At 39.9% G+C, this 16,240-nt stretch overlaps 1 protein-coding gene across 1 annotated transcript in view; it reads left to right on the plus strand.

Annotated features, from left to right (window-relative positions):
* Positions 1-9,007: 9,007 nt before the first annotated feature.
* The window catches only part of cpxm2 (carboxypeptidase X (M14 family), member 2), a 38,838-nt gene continuing 31,605 nt past the window's right edge, over positions 9,008-16,240 (plus strand). The window contains exons 1-2 of the mRNA XM_054768319.1: positions 9,008-10,004; positions 14,399-14,500. Coding sequence (XP_054624294.1) covers positions 9,767-10,004; positions 14,399-14,500 — 340 coding nt within the window. The 5' untranslated portion in view covers positions 9,008-9,766. The remainder of the gene's footprint in view (positions 10,005-14,398; positions 14,501-16,240) is intronic.

Genomic DNA, 16,240 nt, shown 5'->3' on the forward strand with positions numbered 1-16,240 from the left:
GTGTGGAAGCTATTGCTTCTAGCCAAACCAACTTTTGGGTCTCAGAGCGCACAAGTGTGGTGCATTCGAGGACCACCAAATAAAGTGTGACATCTCAACGCTTGGCGAAAAAACATTATCAGTGAAGGATAAAGACACAAACATGCCAAAATGGTGGGCTTTTTGCGCTGTACTTTTTACGTGTATAATACATTTCTGACTTAGGGTGATGATATGGAGATGTGTTTTGTGTGGAAAAAACAGGCTTTTTTTTAACAAAAATCCACAAATTTGCTGAGATCCACTGTACACATATATACTGCCAGTTAATTGTACATATACTCTTCTGATCAAAATTTGAAGACCAGTTGAAAAAGTACTAAAAAAATTACATTTTGCGCCATTTTACCTTAAGGAGGATGTAAGTAGAGCTTCAAAATGCAAAAAGAACAAATGGATCAGCTGATCAAAAGTTTAAGAGCATAGCTAAAAAAAAACAACCCTCCTAAAATAGAAATTAAATGTTCAAAAGAGGAGCTGGGGCATGCTTGATGCCAGTGTTCCCAGAAGGTTAGTGGGAATGTAGTTCCTCTAGAAGAAGTCCTTTGTCAGGTTGGCATTGTGGACTGCAGCGTCCTGTTGAAAAAGCCAGTCATTACCACACAGACGAGGGTCCTCAGTCATGAGGGATGCTCCCTGTGCAACATCTCCATATAGCCCGTTGACACCCCTGCACCACCTGAAGCTCCACTGTTACATTAAAGGATGGACCCCCCCCCCACTGTGCCGGGTAGAAAACATCTCAGGTGGGATCTCCTTGTCATGCCAGTAACGTTGGAAGCCATCTGGACCGTCAAGGTTACATTTTCTCTCATCAGAGAATAAAACTTTCTCCCACCTTTCAAAGTCCCATGTTTGATGCTCTCCTGCAAATTCCAAACAAGCAATTTTATGGCGTTGAAGCAGACAAGGCCTTTGAAGAGGTTTTTTGTTCTAAACCCTTCTCTCGCAGACGCCATCTGATGGTTACTGGTCTGCACTCGGAACCAGTAACAAACTTCATTTGGGCCGAGGATGGTCCCGTGTCTTGACGGACAGCCAATGGGATTCTCCGGGTCAGGATTTTTTTGGGTCTACCACTTAACTTTTTTGTTCCATGACCCTGAGGATCTTTGAAGACGTTTCAAATGACTAATTTACTGCGTCCAACCTCAGCAGCAGTGGTGTGCTGCGAGAGGCCTTGCTTATGCAGCTCCACAATCCCACCGTGTTCACAGAGAAAAAGCTTTTTTTCCCATTTTGATCATGACAGTGAGGATACCTGACACTAAATCACATTCAATCCACATTTTTGCCAACATTTTGCCTTTTAAAGGCTGTGCTTACAAACATTTGATCAGCTGATGAACCCTATTTCACTTTAATGCTTGTTTGCAATAAATTGCTAACTGTAAACATTTTTTGTCTCACTCCCATTTCTTCTTTTTACATTTTGAACCTCTACTTAGAACCGCCTTAAGGTCCAGCAAAATGTAAAATCTTGCAATTTTTCAACTGGTCTTAAAATTGTCATCATACACATACAGTACCTGTATTTGCACACACACACACACACACACACTGTATATACATGCATACACACAAACAGTACAGTATATAAAATGACATTTGAGATAAAATCCTTTCGGTTGCATAAGAACAGAAGCACTTGAAGGGTTTCTTCCATATATTATGAAACTATGCTAGACACCATTAAGTCTTAAAAAGGCTGAGAAAAAGCAGTTCCGCTTTCTGTTTATACAAAACGAATCAAGAGAATCTGGCGTGCAGGGAAACAAAAAATCAGTCCAAATGGCTTGCATACTTTTTTTGGCCCTTTTGGACCGACATTCTGCTTCGTTTCCTTTGGAATTCACAAATGTTACCAAAGCATCATCTTTTTTTTAATATCCTGCTTTGCTCTCTATCAGGAAAGTGTATTAAAAGTGTCAACAAAAAGATGCTAAAAAGTCTCCACATTTGAATCGGAGTGTTCCATAAAACAGTGGTTGGATAAATGATAAACGCTGACCTTGTCGCTTCCCACCACAGTGGATGCTGTGAGCTTTTGGGAGGGAGCTAGGAATATTAATAAAGCTCACCTCGGGGGAACTTTGATTTTCGGAGCCTCCAGGCTGGACCCACGCGGAGGCCGAGCTCTTGAAATGCCACCCGAGCGCTGCAACAGAAGCACAACAACAGAGCAAAGGTCACGGTGGAGCCTGAGGTTCACTTTCACTTTCACTCTATGACATACAGTACATATATGTGCATGATAACATCACAACAACACATTTAACAAACATACTTACTTATGTTTACACTCAACACCTTATCTTTCGTTAAGCCAGTTCAGTTTGCAACACGGCAAGCACTTTGGCAACGGAGTCAAGGAAAAACTCCCACGAACAAACCATGGTGCCATTTTTTGAAATATATAAATATTATTATATTTACAAAAAAGAAACATCACAAAATAATATATAAAAATGCAAACTCCACACAGAGATGCCCCGCAGAGATTCAAACCCAGATTTTCCTGATTTCCAGACTGTGTGGCCTTTGTGACTGTGTACTAACCACTCAGCCGCCAAGCAGCCCCATAATAACACAAATAAAAATAATCCATTTTAAATACATTTTAAAGTACATTTAAAACAAAAAACATCACAACAGATATGAAAAATACACTTAAAATAAATATGAAAATACATAAAAATTTAATGTAGAAATCTGTAAGAGCTCAGAAAAAAAATTATGAAAAGTACAGTCAAAGACATAAAAATAAAGTTGAAACTATAAATAAATATACACACTAAAATGACTTAAAAAATATATATCAAAATAAAAACACATCATCATTTAATAAAAACAATTCACAATTTACTTTAGTTTAGTCTAAATTCACAAATACAAATTGAAGAAGAGCAACATCTGGAAAATAAATTGAAAATACACTTTGAAATACATTTAAAAACACGCAAGAACACATCAAAAGTCCATCCTGGCCGCAACAGAGAAATATTTCAAAAAGGTTCTGTTGCATCAGCCTCTGGTGGGCTACAAGCGGTACAATATCTTAGCAGAAAGGAATGCTGGCAAAAAAAAGGCTTTGTTTTGTATTCTTTGTTGTATTTCTTGCACATTACATTGAAATGCTTTATCATTTCTGTAAGACTTGTGTTTGAATGGAAGTGTTGCACCTGAATATGGCATCATTGTCAACTGTTGGGATCAAGCATCTGCTTTAGTCGTCTTTTTTATGTCTACTACGTGGAACCTGTCCCCCCACCCTGGTGCTAATGTGGACACAGAATTACAAAAGCAGGTGTTTTGGAAAGGGGGAGAGCGTGGGCGGTTGGAGTGAAAGTGACAGTGTTGCTGCAGCGACCTGTGACCGCCCATAAATAAACACGCTGTTTGGTCCTTTTCTGCAGAGGTACACACTCACTCGGCAACTTTGCTATCAGACGACTTATTCAAGTGATAAAATGCCCCCCCTCCACACACATAGACACAAGGCAAACATGACATGGATCTCTGGCGTGAAGGCATGCTATTCTGCATGTGCACCGATAAAAAGGAAATGGATGGTTGCCATGGCTACGGCAGAGCTATACTGTTATACTGCCATGATTAAACACGCCGAGTCTCCTCTCATCACTGATGCATGTTTGAATTCATGCTACTCATGGTTTATTTCCAACATGCTTAACAAAGTTACATTAAGCAAAGAGGAACAAGCTATCTGGAATTGCTGGGACTCAGAGAAGGGGTATAGGATTAAATAAGCTGTGCTTCTTCCTGCCTCACATGTTTGAAATGAAGTAAAACATTTCCATTAAAGTACATCACAAGTTCACACTTGCACAAACCAACATACAGTATGTCCGAAAAAGGAGTAGGAAGAAATCCGATCAATGTCACGATTCATTGCTGACAACACTGGCAATGCACCATGCACCATGCTTTTGATGTATGCTGTCTTTGAACAATTAATCGTCATTCAAGCGCTCTGGAGGTAACTACCGACTTTAGTATTTGTCTTTTAGTCTGCTGACTATTTTTGAAGGCTTGACTGGGAAAAATAGATTAATTAAGAATACAGTAATCTCTTATTTATCACGGTTAATTGGTTCCAGACCCGACCGCGATAAGTGAATGCTCGCAAGGTTCAATATTAATAAACATAATATTTTTGTAGTTGGAGTATAAAAAACCTGTTTGTGACTTTCTAAATACGGGTTTTAACGTTATTAGAGCCCTGTAGACATAAAATAGCACCCCAACAGTCACTTTTACACTCCTATTATTCTTTGTTTGCATCACATTGCACAGGCTAGGGCAGGGGGTGGGCAAACTACGGCCCGGGGGCCACATGCGCCCTGCCAAGCGTTTGAATCCGGCCCGCCAGTTGTTTCCAAAGTATTTAAACCTTAAACATACAAGGTGGCAACATGACTTGCAAGTAGTCAGAGTCCGTCAAGCTGAGACAACCTTTTGATGGTTTAAGTAGCTTTTCACATGCAGCGATCCAGACAACTACCTCACCCATGGTGTGAAACAAACACAAGTCAACAAATATGTGACACACAATTTAACCTACCCACTGCACTGTCCGGAAAGTAAAAAAGGAGGGACATTCACATATTTTTGAATAGTCAATGTTTTAGCGTTCATAGTTCACATTGTATATTACATCCTTAATTCAGTAGAAAAAAAATGTAAAATTCAATTGTTGTTTGATGAGGTCTGATTTTTTTAACTCATTACGGCCCGCGAGTCAAAAAGTTTGCCCACCCCTGGGCTAGGGGATCACTGCAGGGACAAAAGACAGCTGCCACTAGCATAGCAAACTACCCAGCTAACTAGTTCGACTCTCCAAATTACTTATTCTAAACTTAGGAAAGTGTTTTACACGGAATTGGGAAGACGGAAAAAGAATCCAAAAACCCACCACTTCCACACGGAATGAGAGGAGAACCTTTATTTCACTCGATCTCAGCCATGGCATGTCGGCTCGGCTCTGCTGGCTCAGGAGCCAGTCTCTTTTTATGCCTTAGTTCCTGGTTCCGTGCCCTTATTTTGTAGTTCTTCCTGTGTTGCCCTGTTTTGTGTTTGCCTGCCTTATGTTTCTTGTTTCCAAGTACCTGCTGCTAATTTTAGTTTTTCCTATTTAGTTTATGTGTGTGTTCCTGGTCTTGGTTGGAGCGTTACTATTGCTTGTGTTTGTTACTGCTCTTAGCAAATAACCCGAAAAATAATTGAATTCAGTGGACGAGATGACCAGGCTTTTTCAGCAGTGGAAGAAGTGGAGGATAGTCATATCACTGACGCCTAGTAACCGGTGTATAATACTACATATCATCACACATAACGTCTTTCACTGCATCTTCTGATTTTTTTATCGTTGTATTTTATTCTTTTAGCTATGTTTATGCTTAAAAAAGCTTCTTTTAGGCAAATAATATTTAATTTGCTTAAATATGCATTTATTTTACTAACATATATTATTATTATTATAGAGTATTCAACCATGAAACAGCATGATTTATTGTATAATTTATAAATATATCTTTGGAAAAACATGATAGAGTGAAACTGTGAACTTTGACGCATGAAGTGGCGAAGGACGACTGTAATTAAAATATTTTTACACATTTAAAAATAAATAAATGCAAAGTCATGAATAAGAATAAGTGGAACATGCATACATAAAAATATTTTTAAAATAATGAAGTTAAAATACATTTAAAAATATCTCAAATTAAACTGACATAACTACAAAGTCATAGATAATACTGTAATATATGATTAGCGTAAAATACATAAAGAAAAAATTACAAAGTCAAATATATAGATTTTTTTTACATATAATTTTTTTTTGAAATGTAAAGACTGTTGGGGTTTTTTGTTTCCCATTTAGCAGCGACGACAGCATTCCATAAAATGAAATTTTTCCTGATAAAGAGATGATAGCTCTTTCACCTTGGTGTTCCTTCTCAGCTTCCAGCAGCAGGGAGGGGTTTAACATTCCACACATGCATACAAAATAAAGTACTTTGATCAAGGTTGTCCACTACAGTGTCTCGTCCAAGATCACCGTTACCCAGGAGACAGCATTCCCTTTCTTTGCTCGCTAAACTTGGCTCAGAGTTGTCTGGACAAAACCTGAGGCACACCAGCACACATCAAATAATAATTACAAAAATTATGTTAATACAGTAAATATTATTTACTAATAATTATATAATTATATAAAATTTTATGATAATATAAGATTATTTTGATGCATCTCTTTTATTGAATGGGCCCCGTTAGATTTTGCAGGTTTAGACCAGAGATGTCAAAGGAGCAAAAGTAATCATTAAAACGTAATTCTGTCTCTGTCTCATTTTTTCTTTATTTTACCTACCATAATTTCCGGTGTATAAGACTACCGGAGGGAGCTCATGAGCTCTGGCTCTCTCTGGTGGCTGCCGCGCAGCCATGGCAGTCGTTGGCCAATGAACTGCTCTGCTGGTAATAATGCATTATGGGAAGAAGTTAAAACTCGTATTGGTACTTGTCTTATATATTCCTTAGCTACCTTTTGAGTGTCAAGTTGCTGTGCGATGATTTTGGCCTATCTAAGATGACATCGTGAGTGAGACTGTCATATTGAGTAAGGACATCCTGCGATTTCCGATAAGTTGACAAGCTTGTCGTGAGTTCCCATATAGCTCGTGATTGGCTCCTGCCAAAGAAAGAGCTACCATTTCCTCACTGACTCGCAAGCGGCACAGTGTTTAAACGATTAGTAGTAGTTTTGAAGTATAGAAGATGTCACAAGATTAGAACACGGTCATAAATTAGCCACACCACTGTATAAGACGCAGGGTTCAAAGTTTAGGAGAAAAGTAGTGGCTTATACACCAGAAATTACAGTACATTTTATGTAATTTACTTTTAGTTTGCTTTGGTTTAGTTTAGTTTGGTGTTTACTGTATTACAGTCTAGCATAGCTTTATTATAGTTAGTTTTAGTATAGTTTAGTTTAGTTTAGCTTTAGCATTTATGCTTAGGTTACTTTAATGTTCATGTTTTAGTTTACTTTAGTTTAGATTTAGTGTCGAGGTTGTAATTTAATGTTTATGTTTAATTTAGGTTTAGGCCCAGGGTTTGTGTTAGTTTACTTTACTTTAGTTTAGTTTTATGTTTAGTGTTAAGTTTAGTTTAGCTATGTATAGGCTTTTCCCCCCCCAATTAGTTTAGTTTAATGTTAATGTTTAATCTTGAACTGAGAGTTGAAGCAGATATTCTTTGACCCTTTGGTGAGCTACTCAGGATCGCCTGGCGAGATAGGAGACCGCTGTAATAGCATCACCATCATAAGACAATAGAGCAAAATTGTTCAGTGACACTTGAAAAGGTTAATACGTACCACATACATGTGATATCTACTTCCCCATTGGACAAAAACGAGCTCCAAACTAACCATATTGCTTGTTCGTTTTAAAAACAAAATGTGACTATGGTAAAAAGCCACATTTGGAGTTCGAAGACCAGAAGCTAGGTGGATAAGCTAGAATGCTAGCTAGCAACCGCCAGCTAGCTAGTCAGCTAGGCAACGCGTGTAAACAAAGATGCAAAGTCGAACACCAATAGGTTTGATAAGGGAATGATCAAACACACTGTCATCGATTGGCGTAGCATTTGTCGGCATATGCCAATCACGTGTTTATTTACGGAAATCAACCAATAATAATTGGTGGCCAATCAATCAGACGATCACAACTTTTTACTTTTTTTTTTTTAGAGTTTTACTTCAGTGTTTAGGTTTAATTTAGGTTTATTCTTAGGGTTTGTTTTTTGTTTAGGTTTACAGTTTATGTATAGTGTAGTTTTATGTGTAGAGTTTAGTTTAGTTTTGATTAGTTTAGTTTATTTGGTGGATGGGTTTAATTTAGTTTAGTTTAGGGATGCTCTGATAGATCAGCCAACGATCAGTACCGGCCGATTTCCGTAAAAAATCGTGTGATCGGCATATCAACGGCAATCACAAAAGCCGATCACCTGAGGCTAGCACTTTGCAGTCCGCAGTGATCCTGTCGTCAGTGTCTCGCCCTAACTAACATCTTGGGCCGTGTAGGAAGGCATCTGATCCTCTGGAAGTTTCAGGAGTTGTCTAGTAAGTGAAATATGCCTTTGTCTAAATGAAGGTAATTTGTATGGTTCCTTTTTCATATCACACAGCCAGTAGCAGGGCTGCAGCCAGGAATTCTGGGTCCCATGAAAAAACATCACGTTGCCCCCCCCCCAACACACACACTTTTTGGGCCCCCTGGCAGTCAAGGGACCTTGGAATTGTCCTGACGTTTTCCAGTTATACGGCACCCCCGGCCAATAGCCCTCATTCAAATGAATTGAAAAATGTATAATTAATATATGTGATCGGTATTTGTATCAGTCGATTTCAGTCCTGGATAATCGGTATCGGAATCGGCTACCCTGATCGAAGCATCCCTTGTTTAGTTAAGTTATGCTTTTTTTCATGTTTAGTTTATATTAGTTATGTTTGTTAAGTGTAATGTTTAAGTTGTGGGGATGGGGTGGTTGTGTTTGGGTCAGTTTTACTTTATTTACATGATATGATTTGGGCTGTGTTTCCCCACTGAACCTTTTTTATTAGAAAGAAATGAGAACATGATGCCGTGCTCATCCATTTGAAAAATAACTCCTTGGAATGTTTGAGTCACATAAGCCAATCTTTGAAGTAAAGCCTCAGATAGTCAGTTAGTGATCAGGTTGTTTTGTTTTGTTTTTCATATAAAAGTGCAGATGTCTTTGCTGAAAAAAGACCGGAAATCTGCAATTCTAAAAAAAAAAAAAAATCTACAGTCCACTTGACGACCATTTTTCCTCCCTTGTGCTCACAGAGCGTGTCTGGGAGGAGGAGTAGGAGGAGGAGGAGGAGTGGGTGAAATTAGTGAGTAAAGGAGCGTGCCAGTCCACACACTTTTTTTTTACTGATCATGTTCCTTCTTCCGCAGGTCCAAAGATGGATCTTTTCATTTCACATCACTAACGCGCAATGAAGCAGCTCATTTCCTTTCAATCTGGTTGAGAGATGTTGACTGGGGTCCAAGTTTGTCTTTGCCTCAGCTTGACGGGACGTCAAAATCTGTGATGATTCCATGTGCGAATGCTCCGTGGAATCCCTCTTCTTCTCATGCCCCAGGCCAGACGTTTTCTCACTCTCTCTCTCTCTCTCTCACCCTCTTTCTGGATCCAGATAAAGTTCTGGAGACAACACTTTGGGAACTTATCAGGTGGAGGAAGGTTTCCCAAGCTTCCAGCAGACAGAGTGGGAGGAAAAGCGGATGTTGAACATGTCCCACTGAGAGAAGGAGGAAAAATACCACAAAAAAAGGATTTCTTTTGGAGTCACCTGCCAGTGTACAAACTTTTCCCCCCCTCATCTTATGCCTTAGCACTTCTCCCTCCCTCTCTTCATTTTTCACAGGCGGAGGCGTCCATGGACCCTCTGGCTCCGCCACTTCCCTCAGTGACTTGGAAAGCTGGGAGAACTTTGTGAACTCTCCCGTCTCCGAGCGGAGAGGAAAAGACGGGAGGTGGGGTGGGGGGGAGTATTGGATGGGACGCGGCGTGGCGGAAGACAACGGCAGCAGTAGCAGGCTAGTAGGAAACACCACCAGGACCCTTCACTGGAGATTACCCCCTCACCCCTCCCTGCCTGGGTGGTGTCATGACATATCAGCGCCCCAGCCTCCTCTTCCCCCTGGCTCTGCTGGGACTCCTGGTCGTGCTGGCCAACCTCAGCCGTGGCATGGCCAGTGATGACGAGGACTACTACATGCAGGAGCTGCTGTCCAGGGAACAGTACGCCCGGGTCCAGATGCCCGAGAAGCCTGGGGCCCCTGTGACTGACGTGCATGAGCAGCCCAGACAGTACCCTGGGAAGAAGACAGCCAAAGGGAAGCCAGGTAAAAAAACCAGCATGTTGACTTTGTTAGACCAACACAGTCAGCTCCATAGCAACAACGCTGTGAAGGCTGGAAGTATGCTTAGTATGCTTACAAGCTTGTGGATTTTTGATCTAGGGCTTTTGTTTTGGTTAGTGCTAAAGTTCGTGTTTGGGTTTTTATAAGGGCTCAGGGTAAGGATTTGTTTCGGGGGTAGGGGTAGGAGTTGGACTGAGGCGTTAGGGTAAAGGATTGGGTTAGGGCTAAGGCTATAGTTTGGGGTTTGTCTGTTTTTGTTAAGGGCTAGGGCCACACTAGGGCTAGGGTAACTGTTAGAGTTTTGGGCTCGGCTTGAGGTTAGGGTTTAGGGGTGAGGGTTAGGGTAAGAGTTCGGGTTTTGTTTTGGTTAGTGCTTGGGGTAGGGTTTGAGTTTTGTTTAGGGGGTAGGGCCAGAGCTACAGTATGTTTTAGGTAGGGATGTCCCGATCGGGTTTTTCTGCTCCCGAGTCCGAGTCATTTGATTTTGAGTATCGGCCGATACAGAGTCCTGATCCAATACGTCTATAGTGCATTAAAAAAATAAAGAAGAGCGAAGAAACAGATCCAGGATGTCCCCTATTTTTCATTTTATTCACCTACCACTGTGAGGTAGCTTGAACAATCAAGTAATAAATAAAAAACATTCTTTGGACTTTAGTGCAACAGTAAATATTAAATAAAAGTGTAATATAAAAGCAAACAGCAGGCATGTAAACAAATAAGAAAATAAAACTGCCTCAGTGTTATAAAGTAAGGCCAGTCATGTGCTTTTAGGAACTGCACTCTTACTTTCCTCCTCTCGTTACCTTGACTGTGATGCCTTGCGCCTTTGCGTTGTCGCGGGGCATTTTTTCTCTCTTCTTCAAAATGTCCTGCAGCGTGGACTGCCTCATCTTCGACTGGGGTACCTGGGTAAACTCGCTGTGTCGGGTGTTTGTTTCTGAGGTGTCGCATCAGGTTTGTCACGTTATGCAGCCTTTTCCTTCCCACCTCTTGAAATCCCAAGTTTGCATATTTCACACTTGGCAAATGCAAGGTTTTTGTCATCCACTTCAAAATACCTCCACACCGCAGACATAGTCACGCGCTCAGCTTCAAGCTGCTTCCTTGTTCTGCTTCGCTTGACAGCATTCAACCAATCGTGTCACTGCAGCAAAGTGATGTCATGCCGTACACATTGCTGTTTCTGTTTGCTATGGAGTGAAGCTGAGTCCTGATCGTGAGATAACGTCCGATTCCGATCAAGTCTGAAACCATGTGATCAAGCCCGATTTCCGATCACGTGATCGGATCATCCCTAGTTTTAGGGTTGTGGTTAGGGTTTTGTTTAGGGCTAGTGCTAGGTTTAAGGGCTAGGGCCACACTAGGGCTAGGGTTACTATTAGGGCTAGGGCTACAGTTGAGGTTAAAGTATGGGGTGAGGGTTAACGTAAGATTTTGCATTTTATTACTTACTATTGCAACAACACATCATCAGTAGGGTAAAACTAACCTGTCTCACAATGTTAGTGCTTGGGGTAGGGTTAGGGGGTGGGGCTAGAGCTATGTCTTAGGGTTGTAGTTAGGGTTTTTTTAGGACTAGGGTTAGGGTATTGTTTTAGATTTTAGTTTAGGGTTTTAGCTAAGGCTCGGGTTGGTATTACGGTTAGGTGGATTAGGGTATTACCCTAAAAGCTAAAACTATAAATACAAATTGGTTACCAAAAGTCTCCTCATACAGTATAGCCCAAACTTTCACAATGCTTGACCAAGTCAGGCAGAGAATTCTACATTTTGGACCAAGACTTTGCCTCCTCTGGGACTTCAGAGGACAGTTTAGACCAGGGTGCTCACACTTTTTCAGCCTGTGAGCTACCCTTAAAAAGTAAAAAGGTCTGCCTCCTACTATGAATATACTGTAGTAAATATATATATTTACTATATTTGTAAATATGAGTATTTATGTACTTTGTACATGTATACCAGGGGTGCACGAACTTTTTCAGCATTACAACTCGACATGATCTATGTTTTACTATAAAACATACAACCTATGTATAAAATCTCACTAGTAAATTCTGAAACTACTATACTGAATACTAATTAACATTTCACATTCATAGTTTCAAAGTTTACAGGTAATGCATGTAGTTGATATCTTTCACAAGTAATTCACAATTCAGTTCATTATGGCAATAATCACACATAAGTCCTCAATAGTTGTGTACATAACCTGAGTACCGGGAATAGTCGTCAGTCAAAATAGCTACGTAGCGTTCATTCGACACACACCTCATGTAAATGTCCAGTTAGGATTTGCTCACACACATACAGATATAGAAGAAATGAAAATGATTACGAAAAAGACAATGCAGCCAAAGTCCATGCAACATATTAGAAAGGTTTTAGCAATTGTGCACATTTTCCAATTAATCATGAAATAATAGTTTCAGAAACGTAAGTGTAGAAAACACGCATTTCTATAGTGGAGTTGAGGATGCTAAGCAAAGCCATCAAACAATTGATGTTTTTACCTCACACCACTCATACATGACAGCCTTGTGGTTTCTGCACAAGTTAACAAGGCTACATTGGGACTGCATCTAACTTCCCCACAGAATCACTAGCGGAGAATGAATTTATGCTCGAAAACCTGATAATCGTTGACAGTTATGTAAAAAGATGCATGAATTATCTAGCTAATTGCCTTGTGTCATCGCTTTAACACAACACACAGTAGCAGACTGGGCTACAGGCGCGCCACTTAAGTGTTGGTTGGGGTCAGCTAATGGAAAGCAGCTGTGCACTTAGCTCACGTGTCACCTGTCTGCTTCTAACATCACCACTACTATACCTCGTAAACGTCCATCTTGGACATACTTTAAAGAAGCACGGCTTCAACCACATTCTTCTCACTTCTTGCTTGCAGAAATCTCCTCTGATGGGCCCAGGATACATTTTCATGTTTGTACCTTGTCCAGGGCGCCTTTTGAGGGTACCATCAAAAGCAATGGGGTGTCCTAATTTATTCACAAGACAGTTCAGTATTCCCTTGCCACATCGCGCTTGAAATTTCACACTATCACGGTTTTTCAAAAATATATGAATTAATAAATCATGCTGTTTCATGGTTGAATACGGCCAATTATTAGTAAAAAAAAATGCACATATTTATTGTCTAAATTGCGCATTTTCAAGCATAAAAATGACTAAATGAACTAAGATACAAATACATAGCATTCAGAAGATGCATTCAAATATGCTGTGAATGATATGTAGTATTCTACACTGGTCACTAGCTGTCAGTAAGATTACTGTAATGTTTGGTGAGACACACAAGCACCAGACTTGATCCCCGGAACGACAGGCTTTTATTGCATGTTGTTAAGGTGACTATAGGGGTGTTATTTCATGTTTAGAGGGAACCAATAATGTTAAAAACCCATATTTAGAAGGTCGTAAACAGGTTTTCCATTCTTCCTACTTTGCGAAAATTCACTTATCACGATTGGATCTGTAAACAGTTAACTGTGATAAGAGGGATTTCTGTAAATTATTTTAATGGCGCCCCCTATAGGTTGTGGTCACATCGCTATGGAAAACATGCTAGCGTACATGTAATACAGATCTCCTCAAAGTTTTCTAACGATTAGACAAATCGCCAATAGATAATTATTTAGCCCCGTAAAAACATTATGCTTGATGGCGGCCATGTTTTTCAACCAATCTTGCTCAAATGTTACACACACGTGTTTGTAAGTCCCCTAAAGGTATGTGCCAAATTTTGTGGTGATTCGGCTAAACACCTTAAAGTTATATTGGGTGTTTTGTAGAGCTGTGTGAGAAATTACACAGGCAACACAGTAAGAGCACCTGTTTTGTCAAATGTTCACCCTTTTTGTGTGCGGCGGTTCAGGAGTAGAAGAGTTAGCCAAAACAAAAACACATACAGTCGTGAAAAAAAATACTGTAAATCTTGTATGATCCGAATCAAAGTTTCTGAATGCACGTTTGCGGTCGCGGATGAGGACCTGATGCGTCCCCCATGAGTGAGTCAGTTAAAGACTTTCAGATGTGAGACAGATTGTTATCACATGGGTCCACGCCTGACATGGAGTCAAAAAAACAACAAAAAAAAATCCATCTTCAGTGGAATGCGACTCCCCTCTTGCAGGGTGTGTTTTTTTAATGATGGATGGAAGTCTTACAGCAGCTATCCCAATCACTGCCCCGTTACAGTTTGACATTCTCCTCTAAGGCTCACCTTCAGTGGTAAAACAGGTAAAAGGTTTCAAATTCCGCACCTCAAGAACCTCCTCTGCTCATGTTAATTGCTTTTCCTTTCTCCATGACAGAAACCGGCACTATTAAACATGAAATCTACTTTCTTTCCTTAGACAAATCCTCCAGCAAAAAAGCAGACAGCAACAAGAAGGGCAACCAGAAAAGTCCAAATGGAAGCTCCGAAGGAGATGTACAGCAGAAAGGCTACAAAGATGGTGAGTGGTAAAACCATGACAGCACGCAACATCAAGCAAGTCCATACGACCTTTCTTGTAAAATGTCTGTGGAGGCGGGTGCGGGGAGGGAAATATCACGTCATAAATGCAATGACTCTCTCAGACGTCCTTTTAACCCAAACCAAATTGATGATGCACTGGTGTATAATTAGTGCTGAAAAGATCATAGTTGACAGAAATATAGTTCGTTGTTGAGTGAGTACAGACAATGTAATAGTTCCAAGTACCTGTAGTCCAAAGAAATGAGAGAAAAGGAGAAAGTGCAAGAGTGATTAGACATTCCGGACTCTTCTTCCTTGTACTTGTAAACATCTACTGCTTGTACTGTTTCTTGAAATCACTCATTTTAGTGCATTGTTTGAGTTCTTTACTCAGGCCGTTCCAGAATTTGATTCCACATACTGATATGCTGAAGTGTTGTTCACGCGTATGAATGTTTGAAGTTTAATTTTTCCCTAAGGTCATATTTTCCCTCTCTTGTTGAAAGCGTTGTTTTACATGGGTAGCAAGTTATGGTTTGCTTTACGCATAACTTTAGCCGTATGAAGGTTTACCAGATCAGCTAATTTTAATAATTGTGATTTTAGGAATAAAGGGTTTGTATGTTCTCTGTAGCAGAGTTCTCTATAGTGAGTGAAGTGTACTTCTGTAGTTATTTCTCCATATCTCCACACAGTAAGGTAGACATAACTTAGATATGGAGCGATTTTTGTTCCAGAACAAAATTTTGGTATATTCACTGCTGAAGTATTCCTTGCCACTTTACGTTGTATAGTCTTTGTTGTCTATTATGACAACTACAAATGTATTTTCGCTCACCCTGTCAATGTCTATGCCGTCTATTTGCATTCGTGCATAAATGTCCATTCTGCTATTACCAAACAGCATTATTTTTGTTTTATGGATGGATAGTTTATCAGTCTATCTTTTTCGTATAGTAATTTAATCGGTGACTTTTTTATCAGCTTTTGCATACTTTCTCCAGAACAAAATGCAGTAGTATCATCTGCAAATAATACTAGCTTTAATTCTTTCGTGACCTTACAGATGACATTTATATATAGACTGAACAATTTTGGTCCCAGTGTTGAAATCTGCGGTACGCCACATGGTACATTAATAAACTGTTTGCTCCCTTCCTGGTTTCTTTTTTTTTTGCATGTTTGTCACACATAAATGTTTCAGATCATCAAAAATAAATAAATATTAGTCAATAATTAAAAAAAAAACATTAAGATGTTGTAGGGAGGTCTTTGAGGCTGAAATGTTTTTTTTTATTACATTTTTACGGAAAATATGCCCTATTGAAACATTGGGCTCATTGGGGAGCAGAATCTCCTGTATTTGTACTCATTGTCTGTACAACATTACAGAACTAAGGATTCATTTGCAGGACGCACGGTGGTCTAGTGGTTAGCATGTTGGCCACACAGTCGGGAGATCGGGAAGACCTGGGTTGGGCATTTCCATTTGGCATTTCTGTGTGGAGTTTGCATGTTCTCCCCGTGTGTGTGTGGGGGTTTTCTCCGGGTACTCCGGTTTCCTCCCACATTCCAAAAACATGCATGTTAGGTTAATTGGAGACTCTAAATTGTCCATAGGTATGAATGTGAGTGGGAATGCTTGTTTGTCTATATCATTCATGATTCATAATATATCCACCTCACAGGTGTGGCATATCAAGATGCTGATGACATAGCATGATTATTTCACAGGTGT

The sequence above is a fragment of the Dunckerocampus dactyliophorus genome, chromosome 2 (assembly GCF_027744805.1).
Source record: "Dunckerocampus dactyliophorus isolate RoL2022-P2 chromosome 2, RoL_Ddac_1.1, whole genome shotgun sequence".
Classification (NCBI taxonomy): domain Eukaryota; kingdom Metazoa; phylum Chordata; class Actinopteri; order Syngnathiformes; family Syngnathidae; genus Dunckerocampus; species Dunckerocampus dactyliophorus.